Source organism: Megalops cyprinoides, chromosome 2 (assembly GCF_013368585.1).
Source record: "Megalops cyprinoides isolate fMegCyp1 chromosome 2, fMegCyp1.pri, whole genome shotgun sequence".
Classification (NCBI taxonomy): domain Eukaryota; kingdom Metazoa; phylum Chordata; class Actinopteri; order Elopiformes; family Megalopidae; genus Megalops; species Megalops cyprinoides.
In genome coordinates this window covers 22,176,403-22,194,352 of record NC_050584.1, presented here as the reverse complement: position 1 = coordinate 22,194,352, position 17,950 = coordinate 22,176,403, and the positions used below count along the sequence as shown (strand labels likewise).

The 17,950-nt window shown below is 42.9% G+C and overlaps 1 protein-coding gene across 2 annotated transcripts in view; it reads left to right on the top strand.

The window, feature by feature from the left end:
• LOC118773776 (ephrin type-B receptor 1) overlaps positions 1–17,950 on the top strand; it is a 189,053-nt gene that overhangs the window by 57,957 nt on the left and 113,146 nt on the right. For both annotated transcript variants that reach the window (XM_036522857.1, XM_036522856.1), the window contains exon 2: positions 6,272–6,336. In XM_036522857.1, the coding sequence (XP_036378750.1) occupies positions 6,272–6,336 (65 nt within the window). The remainder of the gene's footprint in view (positions 1–6,271; positions 6,337–17,950) is intronic.

Below are 17,950 nucleotides of genomic sequence, written 5' to 3'. Positions count from 1 at the left end.
ATTGTAAGCTAAAGCTCAGCTCGTAACAGTAAACACACAGGATGGGGGAGAGACAAACGACTGCGTTGTTTGAGTAAGACAAAGCATAAAACGGCATTGACAGTTTTGCCATCCAAACACCGAACCGAATGCAGAATTGGATGTTTTGGGTGAAAATTCAGCAGAGATGTTTCAGCAGAGTGATCACTGTGACCGTGAACTGACTTATTTGCACATACAGTAGTGTGTTGATCTGTGTTTCCTGCTTTTTTTTTTCTTTGTTTTTTATTGTGCCATTGAAGTTGTGTTTTCAGGGTAGTTGGCGGCTTGCTGCAAGATATTTACTGTTTAAACAGCCATGCTGGCAAGACATTGTGTCAGCTATGCGAGGCAGTTGATTAGACCAGACACTGAACACAGATGTTAATATCCTCTGGCTCATTGAGTTTTTTTTTTTCCGCTTCCTTCACCCTCGCTTTTTACTGTATGAGAGGGAGCCTCGCTCTCTCTTTTCCTCAACGGATGCAGTGTCTGGCCCCTTTGTGAATCTCCTTAATGTACGGCTGTCTGACTGGGGAATGAATGTAGCAGTAATTGCCGTCTCTGTTGTAGGTATCCTGCAGGCCTCATTTTAACACAGTTCCTCTCACTTGGTAAGCTAGGTTGGATGAACGGAGAGGAGATTTGCAAATCAAAATAGAGAGCTCAAGCAGCACTTGTGCTCTACAGTGTCGACGCACTAGGACCCTGGACGTGGCCTCTTGCGACTCACAAGTTCTTACCTGCACCGGGTCTCCTCAACCCTGGCACTTTACGATAGGTGTGTTGTGGGTTTATAGAGTCCTGTATTGCAAACCATTTGAAGAACAGGGGGAAAGGGACTGAACAGGTCCACTCAGACAAACAGATCGATCCATCTGAATGATCAGAAACACCTGGCTCTGACAGAATGAAAATCAAATACCTTCTGCCCCATGAGGATGGGAGTTCAAGAACCCTTTCCTAACACAAAAGATTGCCAAGGATGCTTCAAGCTGTCTCACGGAAGCTTGGTCTGATTTCGCAGAATTCCTGTGGAAAATGGCTGAATTTCCTCAGCACAAGGCTTGGGCATTAGCGAGGAGAGATTCAGTATGGGGGAGATTGACTTTGACCCCCCTGAGCATATTTACGTTCCATTTGTTCCTTAAAAATCAGTATTTTTCCATGGTCTGTCCCCAGAGTTTCCATTTGATTAATATTTAAAACAAAACAATCTTTTTTGTTGCAATCTGTTTCGGCGCTTATTAAAATGCGAGACTCAGCATGCCATGAAGGCTTCATCACTTCACAATAATTGCTCAGTGCATATTTAAATGCCTGAGATTTTCCCTCCACTCTCAATAGAGAAGCATTTTATGATAATTTGCCGGCAAATGCTGCAGAATTTCTACAAGTGACATCTGCCGAAAATCACATCTCGAAGAACGACCGGGGATTCCATTCAATCACGTAAATCAAGTTACCGCTTCAATAACTAAATAAAGGCAATATTTGACAACTTTTTTTTTTTCATATCCTGCACGCCCTCTGTAATTTTTTTCCTTTAAATTACATTCTGAATTGATCCACGAAAGTACCCAAATCATTGTCTTTGATATTTACGGGTGTAAACAGTGAAACAAGAACCAGCTCCAACTGATCACTGGAATCAAACCAACTACCAAATCTTATTGCAGCCGCTATGGAAAAAAACAAACAATACAAAAACCAGGGAAACGTTATTAGCAGGCTGAATGTGGATAGCGCAGGCATTCCTGTGTTCGCTGGTGTTGAGAGGGAAGGCCCAGGGGAGAACTCTTAGCAGTATCGAGTGATGAACTGGCTCCTGTGAGATTTATTGACTCATAAGGAAATTGGAACGAGCAACGCTGTACAGTCATTACGGGTACAGCAGTCAGCGTAACAATTGCACCATTGAGGGAAGGAGCCGCATGTTTGATGGCCGCTGTCGTTTTTTTTTTTTGTTGTTGTTCTCGATGATGTTTTTTTTAAGTGAAGTGATTCCACGCACCTTTGCATACAGTATCTGTGCATGTCCTCGATGCATCGCGCACCCATGTTACGGAGGAGAGCGAGAAGTAATTGTGGAGCGAGGAGCGCCGTATTGATCAAACATCGAGGGCCATCAATATTTAATGCGGTCCTCGCTGAAACTACTCGCCATTACATATTGATCCGTTCCAAACTGGATTTTCTTTTGAGCTCAGTAAAAAATGTAATTGTTTCTCCAGGTCCTCTTTCCGCTGGGCACTTTGTGAAGGAAACTCCAGAGACCCTTCTGTCTGGGTGCTTTGGGAGGGAGGGAGGAGGGAGGGTGGTAAAGAGGGGAGTGAGGGGGGATTTTTGGGGGGATATTGAGGGGCCTCTCCATCTGTCCAGCGAGCAGGCAGGTGGGGTGATTGATAAGACTCCTCCAAAAGCCAGAAGGTGCTCTCTTTCCTGTGCTGTGTGCTGTCAGAGAACCTATTACCCACAAGGCCTACTGAGATTAATAATCCTATCAGCAGTGCATCTTATGTGTGGGCCTCATTACACCAGCCCAGGGTCAGAGCTAACAGCCTCTACTCAGGGACTGAGGCTACTGCCGTGGAGCTAGGTGGGAGGAGAAGAGAAGGGAAGAAAGATTCACCAGAGAGAGAGAGAGAAAGAGAGTGAGCAGAAGAGCCAGAGAAAATGAGGAAAGGAGACAGAGGAAAAAAGTAGGGAGACAAAAAAATAGGGGGACAAAGAAAGAGTTGAATATAGAAGTTAATGTCCTGTATCATATCCTTTTTTTCTAAACACTGTTCATGTGACATTATTGTTCAAAAAACAGAGGACATATTTTTCAAATGGTTGTCCATCCCACCCGATTAATTCATTTTTTGAATTACACGCATAAAGCCTCTTATTGTTTACCATGGTGAAAGTGGGTTGTTTACCCATTGGGTTCCACCACCTTACTACAGCACTAGTCTGAGCTGTATATGTGTAATCAGGATAGCTATGGACACTGTGGCAGTGAGGATGTAACTGTGTGGAAGGGCCAGAATGAGTGATAAAGTCTTCTGTTTGCTAACCATGGGGATGAAACCTGGCTACATTTCATTTGCTGGCTTGGCTACATCATCATTTGCTGATTCACTGACATTGGCTGGGTGTAAGTAGTGGCAGAACACAACTGCCTTTGTTTGGATGGGTTAGGCTAGGGTTCGTTGACCAGGGCCTGCTTGTCTTGTTGCTATAGCACCCTTTAGCACCCTCTGAGTGGAGATGTGCCTATCCTCCAATCAGTGATTGCTCTGCTGTGGGTGCACTATGAGACTTGTAGTGTGAAAAAAATGCTGTTGGTTGCATGTGAATCTATCAGATAATTGCATTTCTTTCTGTTAAGCATCCTGTGCATGCACAGATGGTGTTGTCAAGAAGCGAAATATTCAGCAATAAAACTTTGAATTACAAATATGAATGTCATGCAAACCAAATTTAATTGCTCTTTTCAATGTTGTCCATGGAAAAGTCCACCATACAGATATTAATTTAGAACTAGTCATAAGGGAAGTGCTACCAGAGTCAAGAACTTCATTTCCCTGCAGAAATACAGAACTAGTTAGAGAGGGTTTACACTCTCGTTACATCTGAGAGAGACAGAGAGAGAAAGAGAATTTGAATTCGAGAAGGAGAGAAGGAGAGAGACGAGGATGCTGAAAGGAATTGAATTACAGTGACGTGAGCCCGGTGAGAACACGCTGTCGGTGCTTAAAAATAACCTGCATGATTGTTCCTGTTCGGGGTGCTCATTTATTTCCCCTGTTGCTTTTACCAGCAAAGCTCTGTCTAATTGGTTCAATTTCCTCACCGCATCAGCGCTGCATTCAGCTGCGACATTTGGAAATGAAATCTGCACTCCCTTTCTCTCCAGTAATTAATTCAGTTATGTATTTGAGTCAGAACTTCACAGTGTGACAGAGCTGTTTAAGATAATCCGCTATGCTTCAGTGCTACGTTAGACTATTCCTTGTGTCTTTTCAAAATGCACTACCCTCCATCACTAAGGTTTCCTGTGCCACCAGTTAAACCTTCACATTATTTTGTGAAATTCGAAAACACAAATCCATACCCAATCTTAATTATATTATTACAATAGACGTAGTGAAAGATGTTGAAACACTATAGGCATAGTATTTGGGAAATATAGATCAATCTATCAAGTTTGCTCAGTCCACTGTCAGAGGCATTAAAGACCTATTGATTAATTCTGAGCAGTTTCACATCAGAGTGTTCATAGCATTCGGTTGCTGGTTATTTGTTTAGACGAACAATTTTTCAAAGAAACTAATTAAGAAATCTTTTTTTTCTGAGAGAAAGCATGAGGAAGAAGATTTAACAGGTGCATGTTTTTCTTTTAATCGTGCAATAATGTGTGAGCCTGAAGGACGATGAATGATTTCCTACTACTGTTCATCTGTCCTGTAAAACAACCAAATAACAGTAACAAAAAAAAAAAATGTGCTGGTGAGCTCAGGATTTTCCACCGATGTTTTATGATCCAGGCCCTGCCCCTTTTATGTTAGAGGCTCCGCCCTCTTCAGCACAACAGAAGTGATGAAAAACAAACATGCCCGCCCTCGCAGTTCACGAGCCTCTTGCTGGTTCATGTGCCTCTCATGCAGATGTGTCACGGATGCTGACCTGCGGCAATCTCCCTTCATAAATCTTCACAGGAATGCAAAGTGAGAAAGGTTGCCCTTCGCAGCATCCGCATTTCTTTCCTGTGTTTTTTTATTTTGGGGTTTGGACCAGTCCTCGTGGGGACGGGCACCCCTGCTCCACCACCAAAACGGAATTCATATTGAGTGAGATTAAAATTTTTTTTCCATTGTCAAATGGCTAAAAAGTTTGGTTTCACATGCAGCCAAACCGGTAAAATGAACTTCAAACCAGTAAAATGAACAATCCTCCTACAAAGGCGGTATACATCAATGTCTCTCTCCACAGTCCCCCTGTCATACCGTTGCGCTGCCGAGAGTCGTCGAAAAGCAGTAAATCCGAGCTAAAGCTCACATTCCTCCTCGATGGTACAATATCAGCTTTCCCCCCGCACCGATGTGCCAAGTCTGCAAATATTAATCAAAACGGTCCTGACAAATTCCACTGGAGCGTTGCCATGCCTGTATATTTCACTGCTGTCTGAGCTGGTTAGAGATGCAATACAAATAATTCTCTTTTTTAAACCGTGGGACTTTGTACCTTGATGCAGCCTCATGGAAATGACAATCGCCGAAAAAATGCAGAAAGGAGAGTAGAGAATGGAAAAAAGAACACTTCTGTCTGAAAGTGCTCTGCATTGCTGAAAGATGGCAGTGTCAGTGGGGCAGGCTTTGTTATTTTAGGCCTGTCAGGTCCTATTTAATGAATCTAATGGAGGGGATGTTTGAGACGTTGTTTTGTGGCAAATGACGAGTAACATCTCTTTCAAGCAAATTCGATGACATATACAGTATTCAGTGTTGGGAATGAGTTGACCGTTAGACAGCTGATAGATGGGGCTTATTAAATTAAGAGTCATGCTCATTTTTATTATCTGGGATAATACTGACTTTCCTAGAAATTCATTTAGTCATCAGTCTTGATATGACTGGGATCCCTGGAAATAGACTATTAGGAGGTGAGTGTGAATGTGTTTAATCACACTCGTAAGTATTTGCAGGTAAACTGATAAAAATAGGGGAGGATGGAGTTTGGTAAATTTGTGCACAGTGGTCTGAATTTGGTTGTACAGGTAAAGTGCTAACCTGCTTGCTTCCTGTAGCCTGTGTCTACCATTACGATGAAGAAACACAAAGCCATATTTGTTTCTTTGCAGTTGCCACTTTTTAAAGCCAAAACAATGTGCCACACGCTTTGTTTGGCAAAAGGAATTGAAAATGGTGGAGTGAATAGCTGCCTCCTGTCAACCAGTTTCACTCGAGTCCATCTCAGTAACGTTGCTCTTGTGCTTGTCTTTGTGCAGTCTACATCAGTCATATATGGGATGACTTACAAAGCTTCCAGCATACCTAAAGCAGACATCTTGTACATTTTGGTACCTGTTGATAGGGTCAAATATGTACAGGAGTGATTAAAAGAACCTGGAATTTGAAACTGTAACCTTGAGTTCATATAGTTCATACTCATAGTTGAGTTTTGTTTAGACATTGTTTTGAAGTTTTTTTTTTAATGTTACTTAACTGAATCTTTCTCTCCTTTGTTCTTTCTCTCTCTCATACAGAAACAGTCATGGACACACGGACTGCCACAGCGGAGCTGGGTTGGACAGCATATCCTGCCTCTGGGGTAAGTAAGCAGTCCTTTCCCTCTCACTCTCTCTCTCTCTCTCTCTCTCTCCCTCCCTCCCTCTCTCTCTCCCTCTGTTGGTTTGTCTCTCTCTTTCTCTTCCTTTGGCTCTTTGATGCAGAAGCAGAAGTAACTTGATGAAAACAGGAATGTGGAGCAGATCGATGGATGATAAATGCTGAAACATTCACTTCATTCTGTCTGAAGACAAATTAAGAGATCAATGAAAGTCACACCTTGTGAAGTTTCCTCTGAAGTACCAAGAAATAGCAGCGCCCCCTCCCCCACCCCCCTGCACCCTCCCCAACTCAAGCATTATAATTATTTCCCTTATTTTGTCCCAATTCCTGCCCATTGAGACTTAATAGGGGCAATTTTGTGTCAGAGTCCTGTAGTTTGCGGCCGCCGCTGATAGCCCCCCTCTTGCTCTTCAGTGTTAATGATGCTGAAGTGAAGCATTTTCATTGATCATCTAGGTGGACTAGCTGGAGAAATGACGGGGCTGACCTTTAGCTGTGTGATGGCTCAGGTACTGCGAGTTCATCTAAGACCACGGGTAGTGGTGGTGATGGTGGTGTTGGGAGGAGGGGGGGGGGGGGGGGGGGGTAAGAGCTCAGGAACTTGTTTACTTTAGCTTTGGCATTCTCTGTTCCTGGGTGAGGATTTTTGAGGGTGTGGGGGCTGTCTCAGAGAGAGGGAGGACAAAGGCTTGCATACACTCCTGACTCATTTACAGCCACTCCTTTAACAGCCAAAGTCATGCAACTGGAGTCAGTGTGTGTGTATGCCTGTGTGTGTGAGCAAGAGTGTAAAAAGTCTTGTCTACATGTGTTTATTTTAGTGTGTGTGTCTGTGTGTGTGTGTTTTCTCTGAAAGTCAAGATCTCACAACCCTGAATCCACAGTATGCTTTACTCCAGTAGCAGCAAAGACAGGTGGCGCACATCTAATTTACACCATAATCAGACACTTTACCCTGTCTCTTTGCATCTTCACAGAGGCTTCTGCAGTTCAGACAGACATCCGCTTCAAACCTCAAGCTTGTAAAAAACATTAATTAAAACACAAAGAGAACGTTCGCTGCAATTAAGGTCTTCTGTGCCGCTCCAAATAAACAGCAAAGACTAGCGTCAGAAATAATAATAATGAAAACAATGCGGTGAGTAGCGTTGAAGGAGATTGTGTTTTGGTTTTAATGCCCTACACGAGCCCCCAGAGATGTTTGAATCATTTTCTTCTAAATTATTGCATTGATGATAATAAAGAGTAATTGCCTCTCTGCCTGTGTTCCTGTGACATTGCTGCAATGGCACAGAAACATGGTGTGGATGATATGTTCTGGCGTAGATGCTAAGAATAAACGGAACATTGTGTTGTTGGCCTGTCTCCTCCTCTCTCCTACACACATACACCTCTCACGCCTAACAGTGAACCAGAAAGTTCCCCACTAGACGTGGGGTGGAGAGGGACAATAAGATTTTTTGTAAAATAATTTTTTTTTTTTACATAATGCCTTATTTTGTCCAAATTATAGGAATAAGTGGTAAAATAAAGATTTGTCCCACCTAAAATTTGGCTCTAATACCATTAAATATTTGGCTCATGTTAGCATCAGAGTCAGCAAATAGGAAATTTATTGTCAATAAAACTGAACTTAAACAATATTTCACAAGTACATCAAATACTATTCAAGCTGACAATTGCTTAAATGGAAAAGAAGTAAGTTCGTACTAGATAACCGTTGTCTATACTCCTGGGGATGAAGAATGACATGGATGTAGAACAGGGAAGCTGGGAGGGCAGTAGTAAACAAACATGAATATGTTAAATCAGTAATAATAATAACACATCAATGCTTAAAAGGTCAACTGACAACTGAACTGGGCTCAGTCACACCAGTCTCACCAGTGAGCTGGCTTCAATCCCTACTGTACTAGACAAAGGAGAGAATTGACAGGAGGAGTGATGCTGTACGAAAGCTCTTCATTTTGACTGAGGGAAGAAAAGGATGCAGAGCTGAAATGTGCCAGCGTCCTTCCTTTTTTGAATTTACTTATTTGTTTACTTATTTGTGTTGGCACTTGTCACACTGAGTGGCTGTTTTTCTCCTAGATTGATGTGATTTCATGCCATCACCCCCCCTCCATTACACTTTAAAACAGATTCTTCTCGAGGCTTTTTTATTCTTATTCACACTTCAGTCTGATTTGCATCCCTGATTGAACAAACGTTAAATCCCATTCGTCCAGCCATCGCACAGTGCTCCCTCAACGTGTTTATAACGTTAAGGCATTGTTGGCACATTACTATATCAACACAGTGGTGCTGAAGGTCTTGAGATATTATAAGGATGCAGGACTTTTCAATATAAAGCCATGGAAACAGTGTCTTGATCCACGTACTGCAAAGACCTACACGTGTAATCTTTGATGGTAAGACCAGTGAATGCATTTGCTCTGTACATCTGTGCAGGTTTTGCATTCAAGTTACTGCATTACGCAATCCATTCCCATTTCAATGGACACATTACATTTCAATTATTGGATCCAGCTGGTGGGTTCAGTCTGAATAAGGCTTTATAGAGAAGAGCAGAAGAGACACCGTCGCTAAAGGAACACACTAGCACCATTTTCTGTCCTGACTCCTGATTGGGGTGATTGTACTGCCATTAGGGATGTTTTGTGCCTTTTTTTCTCTGTGTGAAGTAACAAGCAGAGAGGGTGAAGATTTAGCTCAATCTCTGCACTTAAACCCCGCAGTTGAATGTTTCTCCCTGACTCCTTTACAACGGAGCCAGGAGGAGCCCAGGCTCTGTGTCTTCCTCACCCAACATGACTGTTCTCTCAGCTCTCTGGTCCTGAATCTGTGGTTGCTAAAAGGTTGCCTCACCTCAGCATAACTCAGGGATTGGTTGCTCTTATTTGTAGGTGCAAGGGAGAGATAAGTTTATTATTTAGAGCCAGAACCCCTTGAAATATCCAGCTGCTACCCTCAAGTCTGAGACTGAAGATTTGCTTGAGGCAGCAGTGGAGTTGAGGACACTGAGAGAGAGAGAGACAAAAAAGAACAAGGCCTCTCTTTCATACTTCCCTCACAGACAGCTGAGAGTTAAAAAGTGTGCTATCAGGTGCATGACTCTCGAATTCTCTCCAGTGATGGAAACTGAGCGATTGAAATATTGCCCATGTTGCTTTCTGGAAAACTGAATTTGAACTTAATAAAAAAAATCCCCCCCCCCCCCAGGAGTTTCAAAAAGCTGAAAAAATAGTTTGTTTAAAAATGTCTCTTTGTTCACATTTAATGAGGTCTTGAAAGCCTCCTGAGTTTTCAGTTTATAATAATGAAGTTGATAAGTAAAAAAAAAAAAATATATATATATATGAAATAATTAAACCCAAACATTTTGCATTAATCACATCTAAACTGGAAGAGGATGCTTTTAAAGTAGGTCTTTATTAAGATGGATGAATTGTGTCTTCATATTAAATCAATCTGAAAGCTGCATTGTTTATTGTTCATAAGTCATTAGAAAATGTCTAATGACTTATGTTATGACATAAAACATAAAATGTTATGTCATAGAAAGACCATTTTAGCGTATGTATGATTGTGTGTAAGGCTCTAATTCTACCATTCTACACAGAAATTAATATTCAGTAATGACCCTGATAAGAATGAAATAATCTGCCACCCTCAAAACGCAGGAAAAGAAAAAGTTTGTGCATTACTAATGGCTTCCGTGCTAGCAACAACCAGTTGGACTGAAATCCATTCCATCCAAGCTATTGTGTTTGTACTCAATGAACTGAGCCTCTGAAGGGTGCAAATATATTGGGGTGGAAGGTGCCATCAGGCCAGTTAAGACATCTTGGGGGAGGGATGGGAGGAAAGGGGGGGGCATATTCCTTACCTGTACAAAGCATAACTAGTCCTTTCTTAGTGTTTCCTAGAGAAAGACCCTGAACTCTGACTCATTACAGAAATTAACTCCTGTACCATTTTACCTCATTTAAACGGACAGAATTTGGATACAACCCCGTTAGTTCTTTTCCCCATTAAAAAGAATTTCTCTGATCTAGCCCTGAACACTTAATGTAGGATACTATCAAACACTCATGCACGCACGTGCACAAAGACTAACATGCACGAACACATGCACGTGGCCACGCATGCATGCTAGTGTGAAGCAAGCTTAGTGATGCGGAATTCAAAGAGGGCTGGGGAGCCAGAGACCTCTGACCACTCCCATCCAGCAGGCTGAGCAGGTGTTAGATACAATTTCTAAGACAGAACCCTCTGGAGAGTAATGGAAAGCTGTGGGATTTTTACAACTGAAAGAGGGAGAGACGTAAGAGAGAGATAGAGAGATGGAGAGAGAAAGAGAGTGACAGAGACAGAGAGAGGGAGGAGAGAGGGGAGAGAAAAAGAGCCAAGAGGTGGCTGTGTGAAGAAAAAAAAATGCCACCATGTGTGGCAAAAGCATGTTTGTGTGTGAAAGACGGCTTGACCCAGGGCAGCCTTCCATGTGATTAAGTTAGTCAGAGAGAGAGGAGGCGGGACGGGCCCCCCTGTGGGCCTGAGAGATTGTTAGGGGGTCAGGTGGATAGAACATAATGGTGAAGGTGGGGAGTTAGATGCACAGGCTCTCACACAGCTTTGAGATTGGCCAAGGCTGTGGCGCAGCAGGAGGGGAGAAGTTGGTCACGCCAGTCTGAGGGCACTGCATGGGGTGGGTTTGGCTGGCTGGGCATTTAACCATGTATCTGTCAGGGGGGCAGCTTGTTAGCAGGAAATAGGGGAGGTGGAGATCTCACCTTTGAAGGTATTTCTGTCTAGAACCCTTTATTGATCGTTCTTGTAATTGTTATTGTAACAAGCCTGCCCATTTTAGTTAGGATCACCCATTAGCAACCGGTTTCTTTTTACCAGACTGTGTACAGCATTACCCTTTTGAACTTAACAATTAAACTTTGAAAATGTAATAAGGAGCTCAGATTGCATTAATCAAAAGGAGGTCTGCATGAACTTAAAACTAATTGCGTTTGATGTGAGGTACGCAAAGGTAAGGCTACCACACTTTTGTGCATGATGTAGGCTAGATATCTGTGTATGGATTGTTAAGTCTATGTTCAAAACCTTTCAGCTTTTTAAAATCTGTGTTTTCTGCCAGCCATTGCTTTCTTTAGAGCTTTATGCATGCATATGAAGATTGGTTGTGTTCAATGAGTCTCTGTCAGCTCTCCTGCCAGACTTTGTGTTATGCTAATGTTGGCCTTCCTGGGGTACTTCTGAGCTATTGAAATGGAGGGAAAACAGGAGATGAATTAATTAACTTACCACACAATATAAAAACAGAATCCATTTTGTTACCTCATGTTGACTCAAAAGAGATCAAATTGATTTTTTAACTACTTTTAATAAAGCATGGATGACTGGGTTGGATACAATTCAGTAACTGAAATTGACGTAACTGAAGTTTTACTTTGATCAATCAAAGTAATTAGGTCATTTGAGGACACATTAGTTTAAAGGTGAGTTTTGTCTTCCTCTGTGTCCAGATATTGGCCTGACAGTGATGTCTATTAACCAGCCAGTTCCTTCAAGCTTGACACTTGACATTATCAGAATGCTTGCACATCTCACTCAAAAGACTGAATGTTGAAATTTTTAAGATAGCGGATTCTCTGAGGCCCTGTGTGTGAGGTTAGCATCAGAGCAGGGAAAGCAGGACTGAGGGGTGCTGGTGGATCGGGCTCCTCAGTTTGGGCTTGGCAGGGGGTCTCTTGATGCCAGGGCAGGAGACTAGAGGTGATGCAGGGAGAACCTGTATTTAGATGCAATGCATGGTGTATGTGAATGTGAATGTGTGTGTGTGTGTGTGTGTGTGTGTGGGTTTGTACATGTGCGTGCCTGCAACAGCCAGCAGTGTTCTGCCACTTCTTTCCAGCTCCGTGGCTTCACACACATGACTGGAGAGAGGGGCTCGATCGGATTGAGTGATGTCACACCCCGGGAGGGGTGCATGGCTCGCCCCGTTGCATAGAGCATAAGGGAACTGTATGCATAACTGTATGCAGCTCTTGTTCTGGTGTTCACCGGAATTACAGAAAGGGGAGTGTGAGAAAAGAGTGGGAAGAGAGAGGCCCCCTGCGGAGAGTGTGTATTCTTCCTCTCCTCTGATCTACTGTTGGGAAGTCCCCACAGAGAGAGGTCATTCCTCCATCAGGATTCTCTCTGAGCTCCCCTCCTTTTCCTTCTGTGCTACGCCAACAGCCGCTGAACCCCTGATGGGAGGCTTAACAAGATGTTAAAATGACAGTTTACAGCCATCAGATGACTCACCGGGTTAGAAATATTCTACTTAGAGGTGTCAAATTCAGCCCATAAATATGATCAGGAGGAACATGCTCGGCCACGTCATGTGTGGCGAATGTTTACGCATTTTCAGTGCACAACAATAGTTATTTAAATGCACAGTTTATGACAACGGTGAATGAGAATAATATAATTACGGGAATATTACAAGCATAATAATTATAACAGAGAACAGTTCTTTAACCATAGGCTTTAGGGTGAGCCATAACCCTCACCCCACATGGTGTTAGAGCCAGGTCAGTGCCTTTCTTATAAGTATGTCCACCCTACCTTCTGGTGGTGGGTTCAATGCTGAAGCCCCCTGGTTAAGGGAACCTAGTAGTGGCTTTAAACAGTGGTTCTGCTGTGGTCTCCTGTTGTGTCCAGAGAATGTACTCTGAGCTGCCTGGATAAGCCTGTGCAATCTGGAACTCTGCTTCTGCTTCATATAATACTGAAGTAAACACATAGTACTTTTTTTGGTGTGAAAGCTGAGCTTGAGCTGCTAGAGGCCCCCCCCCCCCCCCCACCAAACACCCAATCTCCACAGTGTTTCTTACAGGTGCTTCATAAGGACACAGTATTAATGGCAGGTCTCTCTCACAGACTGCAAATTACCTGTAATACCACAGGTTATGTGGGGAAGTAGAGCTGCATTAATACCACTTGATTACAATGACACCCCCCCACCCGTTTTCTCCCTGGAGTAAGGTTAGACCTGCGCCTCTGCGTGCGTGTGTGTGTCTGTGTGTCTCTCACTCGCTGGTCCTTGTCCTAGAGTTTTTGCAGTGGGCATAATTGCAGTGAGGTTGGAGGTTTTCTCTCTTTTATTCACCCCCCTTGTGTCAGCCGAGTGTGAACTGCCCACTAATGTAGCAGGACAATGTACTTCTCTCTCTGACTGCTCTCCATGACGCATCCCCAAAACCCTTATTTCAGGCTGTGGACAGGAGACTGAGCAGTGGGTTGCCTTTTCCCATCTTTGCCGCCAGTCCGCAGAGGGACTCGGCTAGTATCTGCCCTGGGTCTAACTGCCAAAATGGTTCAGTGTACCACCCCCCCCCCCCTACCAAGACCAGCAATCCTATTTCCACAGCAGCATTATGCAGAATTACCTGTTTTCACATGCCACAATCAACAGCCTTTAACAGAGCTCTACCTGAGGGGGTGTTGCTATTGGAACAGTGGTTTTGCTACATGACCCCTGCTCAGATTACATGTTCTCACAATGGTTGGGTAATTTGTACTCAATAATGCCAGAAGGTAACAGCAATGTAGTTGAGAAGGTTACTTTTTAGCTTGTTTGAGATTTGTTTGGTTATCCACGAACTTAAAACCACATCTTTCAAAAACAATTTTAAGTTAATTTTGTGTAAAGCAGTAGGTAAAGAAAAACATGGTGTAGTAGGGCCACTTTAACAAAAATGCTAATTTTTTGTGTCGCTGCCAACAATGTTCGCTTAGATAAATTAGCGCATTCCCATCCTCTCGTTGTGCTTGTTTATTTTCCAGCGGGACAGAATAATTGGCCGACAGTCTACTTTTCTGTGAATATCCAGACAATCCAGGTGTGAAAGCAAAAAAAAAAAAAAAGTGATTTTTTTTTTTAAAAGGAGGATATCTGGACATGCTGATAATAGAAACTTGAGGCTGAACTCTGAAAATAAACCGAAAAGAAGCAGCGTTCCGCCCTTTAATAACGGCTCCCAGTACATCGCTGCCTCCCCTAAAATGCTTTTAGAAGCAAAAAGAAAAAAAATCATTGGAAAGGGAAAAAAACATAAACGCATTATAAACCCTAATAGCTAAGTATTATACCTACGCTTGCTATGTTGCCTGGAAGGGATATGTACAATTTAATAAAGAAACTGTCAGCAAAACGAAAATTTCATTCTCCAGTCAGGACGAAGGTGGGGAGACAAGAAAAAAAGAAACTTAATTGGCATTTTATTCTGGCTCCAGATGGGGCCTGCTACAGTATATTTTCTGTGTATGGAGTATTGATTTTCATGTGGCTGCTCCGCTGCCCATCTTTTTTAAATCAGATATTGAACAAAAGAGCCAAAGTCTTGACATCGGTAAGAAAATGCTGTTTAAACATCAGCATGCCCCCCCCCCCCCCCCAAAAAAAAAGCATACTCAAACCTGTGGAATGAACGCCAGGTTGGTAATAATAATGGTGTAATCATTCCTTGCTAATTCAAGCATATTAAAGGTGTAGCTGTGAATTAAAAGCTGTTGTACCTGCTAACATAAATCCTACCTCAGATGTATTTCTGGTTATGATTAAAGTGAGTAAATACGGGAAATCAAGCAAATATGAAAAAAGAAAGAGAAAGCACAAGCCTGATGCTATTAACAGTGCCAAGCTAAATCCATTGAAATGGTTCCTCTAGCTCAAACCTTTTCTCTTCAACTTGTTAAAAGCACAGTAAATTGGACTGATCAACGAAAGGAGTTTTTTAAACTCTTGCCCTGACTTGTCAAAGCATACCCAGCGAGCATAAAACAAAATGCACACAAGTACACCTTAATGTGGTGTGTTATGTGTGATGTAGACAGCCACCGAATCTACAGAACATTCTTTAGAAAGGTGGTTCAAGTTGGCTGTTTTCCACGCAGAGATGACTGAGATCGTTCCGCAGTCACGCAATATGCAGACAAGTGCTTTTAATACATAACGGAATATACTTGATGTCTGTCATGCCTCTCCCCGTAATACAAGAGCACTCCTTATGATAACAAAGGTACAGGTGCGTCACCTGCAAGTCGCAGACTGCAGTGGAGACCCGGGACACACTCACCCTCCCCGTGCTCTGGGAACCAGCAATGGATACGCTTGGTGCCGAATGCAGATGGGTGATGTGTGGTGCAGGGATGGCGCAGTTTGAGAAATGCCTGCTTTTGAGTGCTTTTTGAAACCGGTGCCCGGTGCTCCTTCAGAACCATCAAACCAGCACTTGTCGTTTTTTTCCCCTCTCCAGAGATGAAAGATACGCAGTGGAAGGCACATTTCCGTTGCTTTAATGCCAATCTGTGGCATGGAGAGTACTCAGCTCTGAATTCGAGCATCAGGAAAGCCACTCAATCTGTACCGCTAAGGGTAACAGCTGAAAGTTAAACACACACGACGATGGATGTGAACGAGTTACGGAAACTATGAGCGGTTCGCAACGGGAGGCACCTCTACTTGCGGAATGACGGGATGATGCTGTGTTCGGGCTTTATAGGGTCATAAGCTAACAAAATGCTATACAACTTTATGTAAGTTACCTTCGATAAGGGCATGAATAAATAGAAAAACTACTACTACTACAACTACTACTACTACTACTATTACTATTATTATTATTATTATTATTATTATTATTATTATTATTATCATCTTTCTTGCATCTTGTAATACATCTATAGAACAATGGTCCGCTAATCTAATCTAAATCTAAATCTAATTTATAGGATAGATTGTCTTTCATGTAATGGAGAGCACCCTTCTCAAAATGTGCACTGTTCCTAGGAGCGTTATCTTCTGTACTTCTTGGATGTTGATGTTGCTTGGAATCCTATTGGTAAATTTTTCCAAGCCTTTCTTTTACAAGTCATAGAGCTCCTAACCACTGGTATAATCTCTGTGGACAGTCCTCAAATCCTTTTGATCTCAATCTCAAGATTCTTGTACTTCGATAGTTTCTGAGTTGGCTTGACAGATGTGTTTTGTTCTGATGATACAGCTACATCAATCAATATACACTTTCTTTCACTAATCATTTTGATAACTATGTCTGGTCTGTTTGCACTTATCTGTCGGTCATTATGATTTATCATATCCCATAAAATTATAAATCCATTAGATTCAGTCACAGTGTTGGGTTGGTGTTGGTACCACATGAGTGTTGTTTTATATTATTATTATTATTATTATTATTATTATTATTATTATTGTTATTATTATTATTATTATTGTTGCTGCTGTTGTTGTTGTTGTTGTTTTTGTCTTCAACTGCTTGTCAAACCAATACTAATAATAATAATATGATGCTAAAATATAAAAGTAATGCCTATAAATGCAATTGATTAGTATAATTAATTAACTTGCTATAGATTAGTCTACTCTGTTTGAGGGTCTGTATACCCCAGCACTTGCTCCCACCTTGTGATGCTTGGTGAGGACAAGAGGGTTGCTGGCTCTGTATGGTTCTACAGATAATATGGAGGCATCAAAGCATTCAGGGAAACCAGAGATCTTCTTCTGAGCCCCCTCCAGCGCTGCTCAATCACAGACATTACAGACAGCGCCTTTATCAAAGATACCCCTGCATGGAGCCAGGGATGACAGCGTCTGCTCTGTGTCTCCGCACAGTCGGGAAGGCGCTGGCGGCCTGGCCCCTCTCTGCCGAAGACCCCCCAGCTCGCTCCGCTCAAGCCTCCTCCGTGGAGAGCAGTCAGCCAAGGACAGGCCTCTAATCAGCGCGCTGGATGATGAGGGGTGCCTGGGTGAACCGCGGGGCGGCCGCCCACATCAGCGTCCGAAGTCCCCGTTGCCGTCACCTCTCTGCCGCCTCGCGAAGACGCAGCTTTTAATTATAAAGTCCCCCGGTCCAGAGCGGCAGCTTTCATTGCTGTTTTTCCTTTACGCGCTTTGTAGCCTCGTTATAGCTGTTAGCGGAGATCCTGCTGAATCACTGACTGCCATACAGAACGGCTGCCTCATTAAAGTTTTGTGTCTGAAAATAATCCTCGCAGATAAATATGATGAGTCAGGCCCTGAGGCAGCCGTAGCACCGTGGCCTCAGCGCTGGGGCAGCCCGTACCGCATTGATCAGGCTCCCATGTAGTCGGGGTGCGTCACTCAAATGCTGCACTCCAATTTAGGACCGCCGCAAGTGTTTCGTTTACCCACAGGACCTGGTTCGGCTCAAAGGGTGGTCGTACTACCTCGGAGCAGATCGTAGAAGCTGATGGTGGGGGTGACCAACTGAAGCAAAGCTGTGACAGTTTATACAGCTGCATATTTAATTAGGCATTTGTCATTTAAATACCTTGCCCAAGGGTACAACAGCAGTACCACGGTGGGGAATTGAACCAGCAACCTTTTGGTTACAAGCTCTGCTTCTGACCACTACGCCACATTGCTACACATATACGATTTCTGCCACTATTACAATGGACAATAAAATAAATAAACAAGTAAAAAACAGCGCAATAACAAACAGACAGGAGGAAACTTATAGCAGTAATTTCTGCGCCTGGAAAGCAGGCTG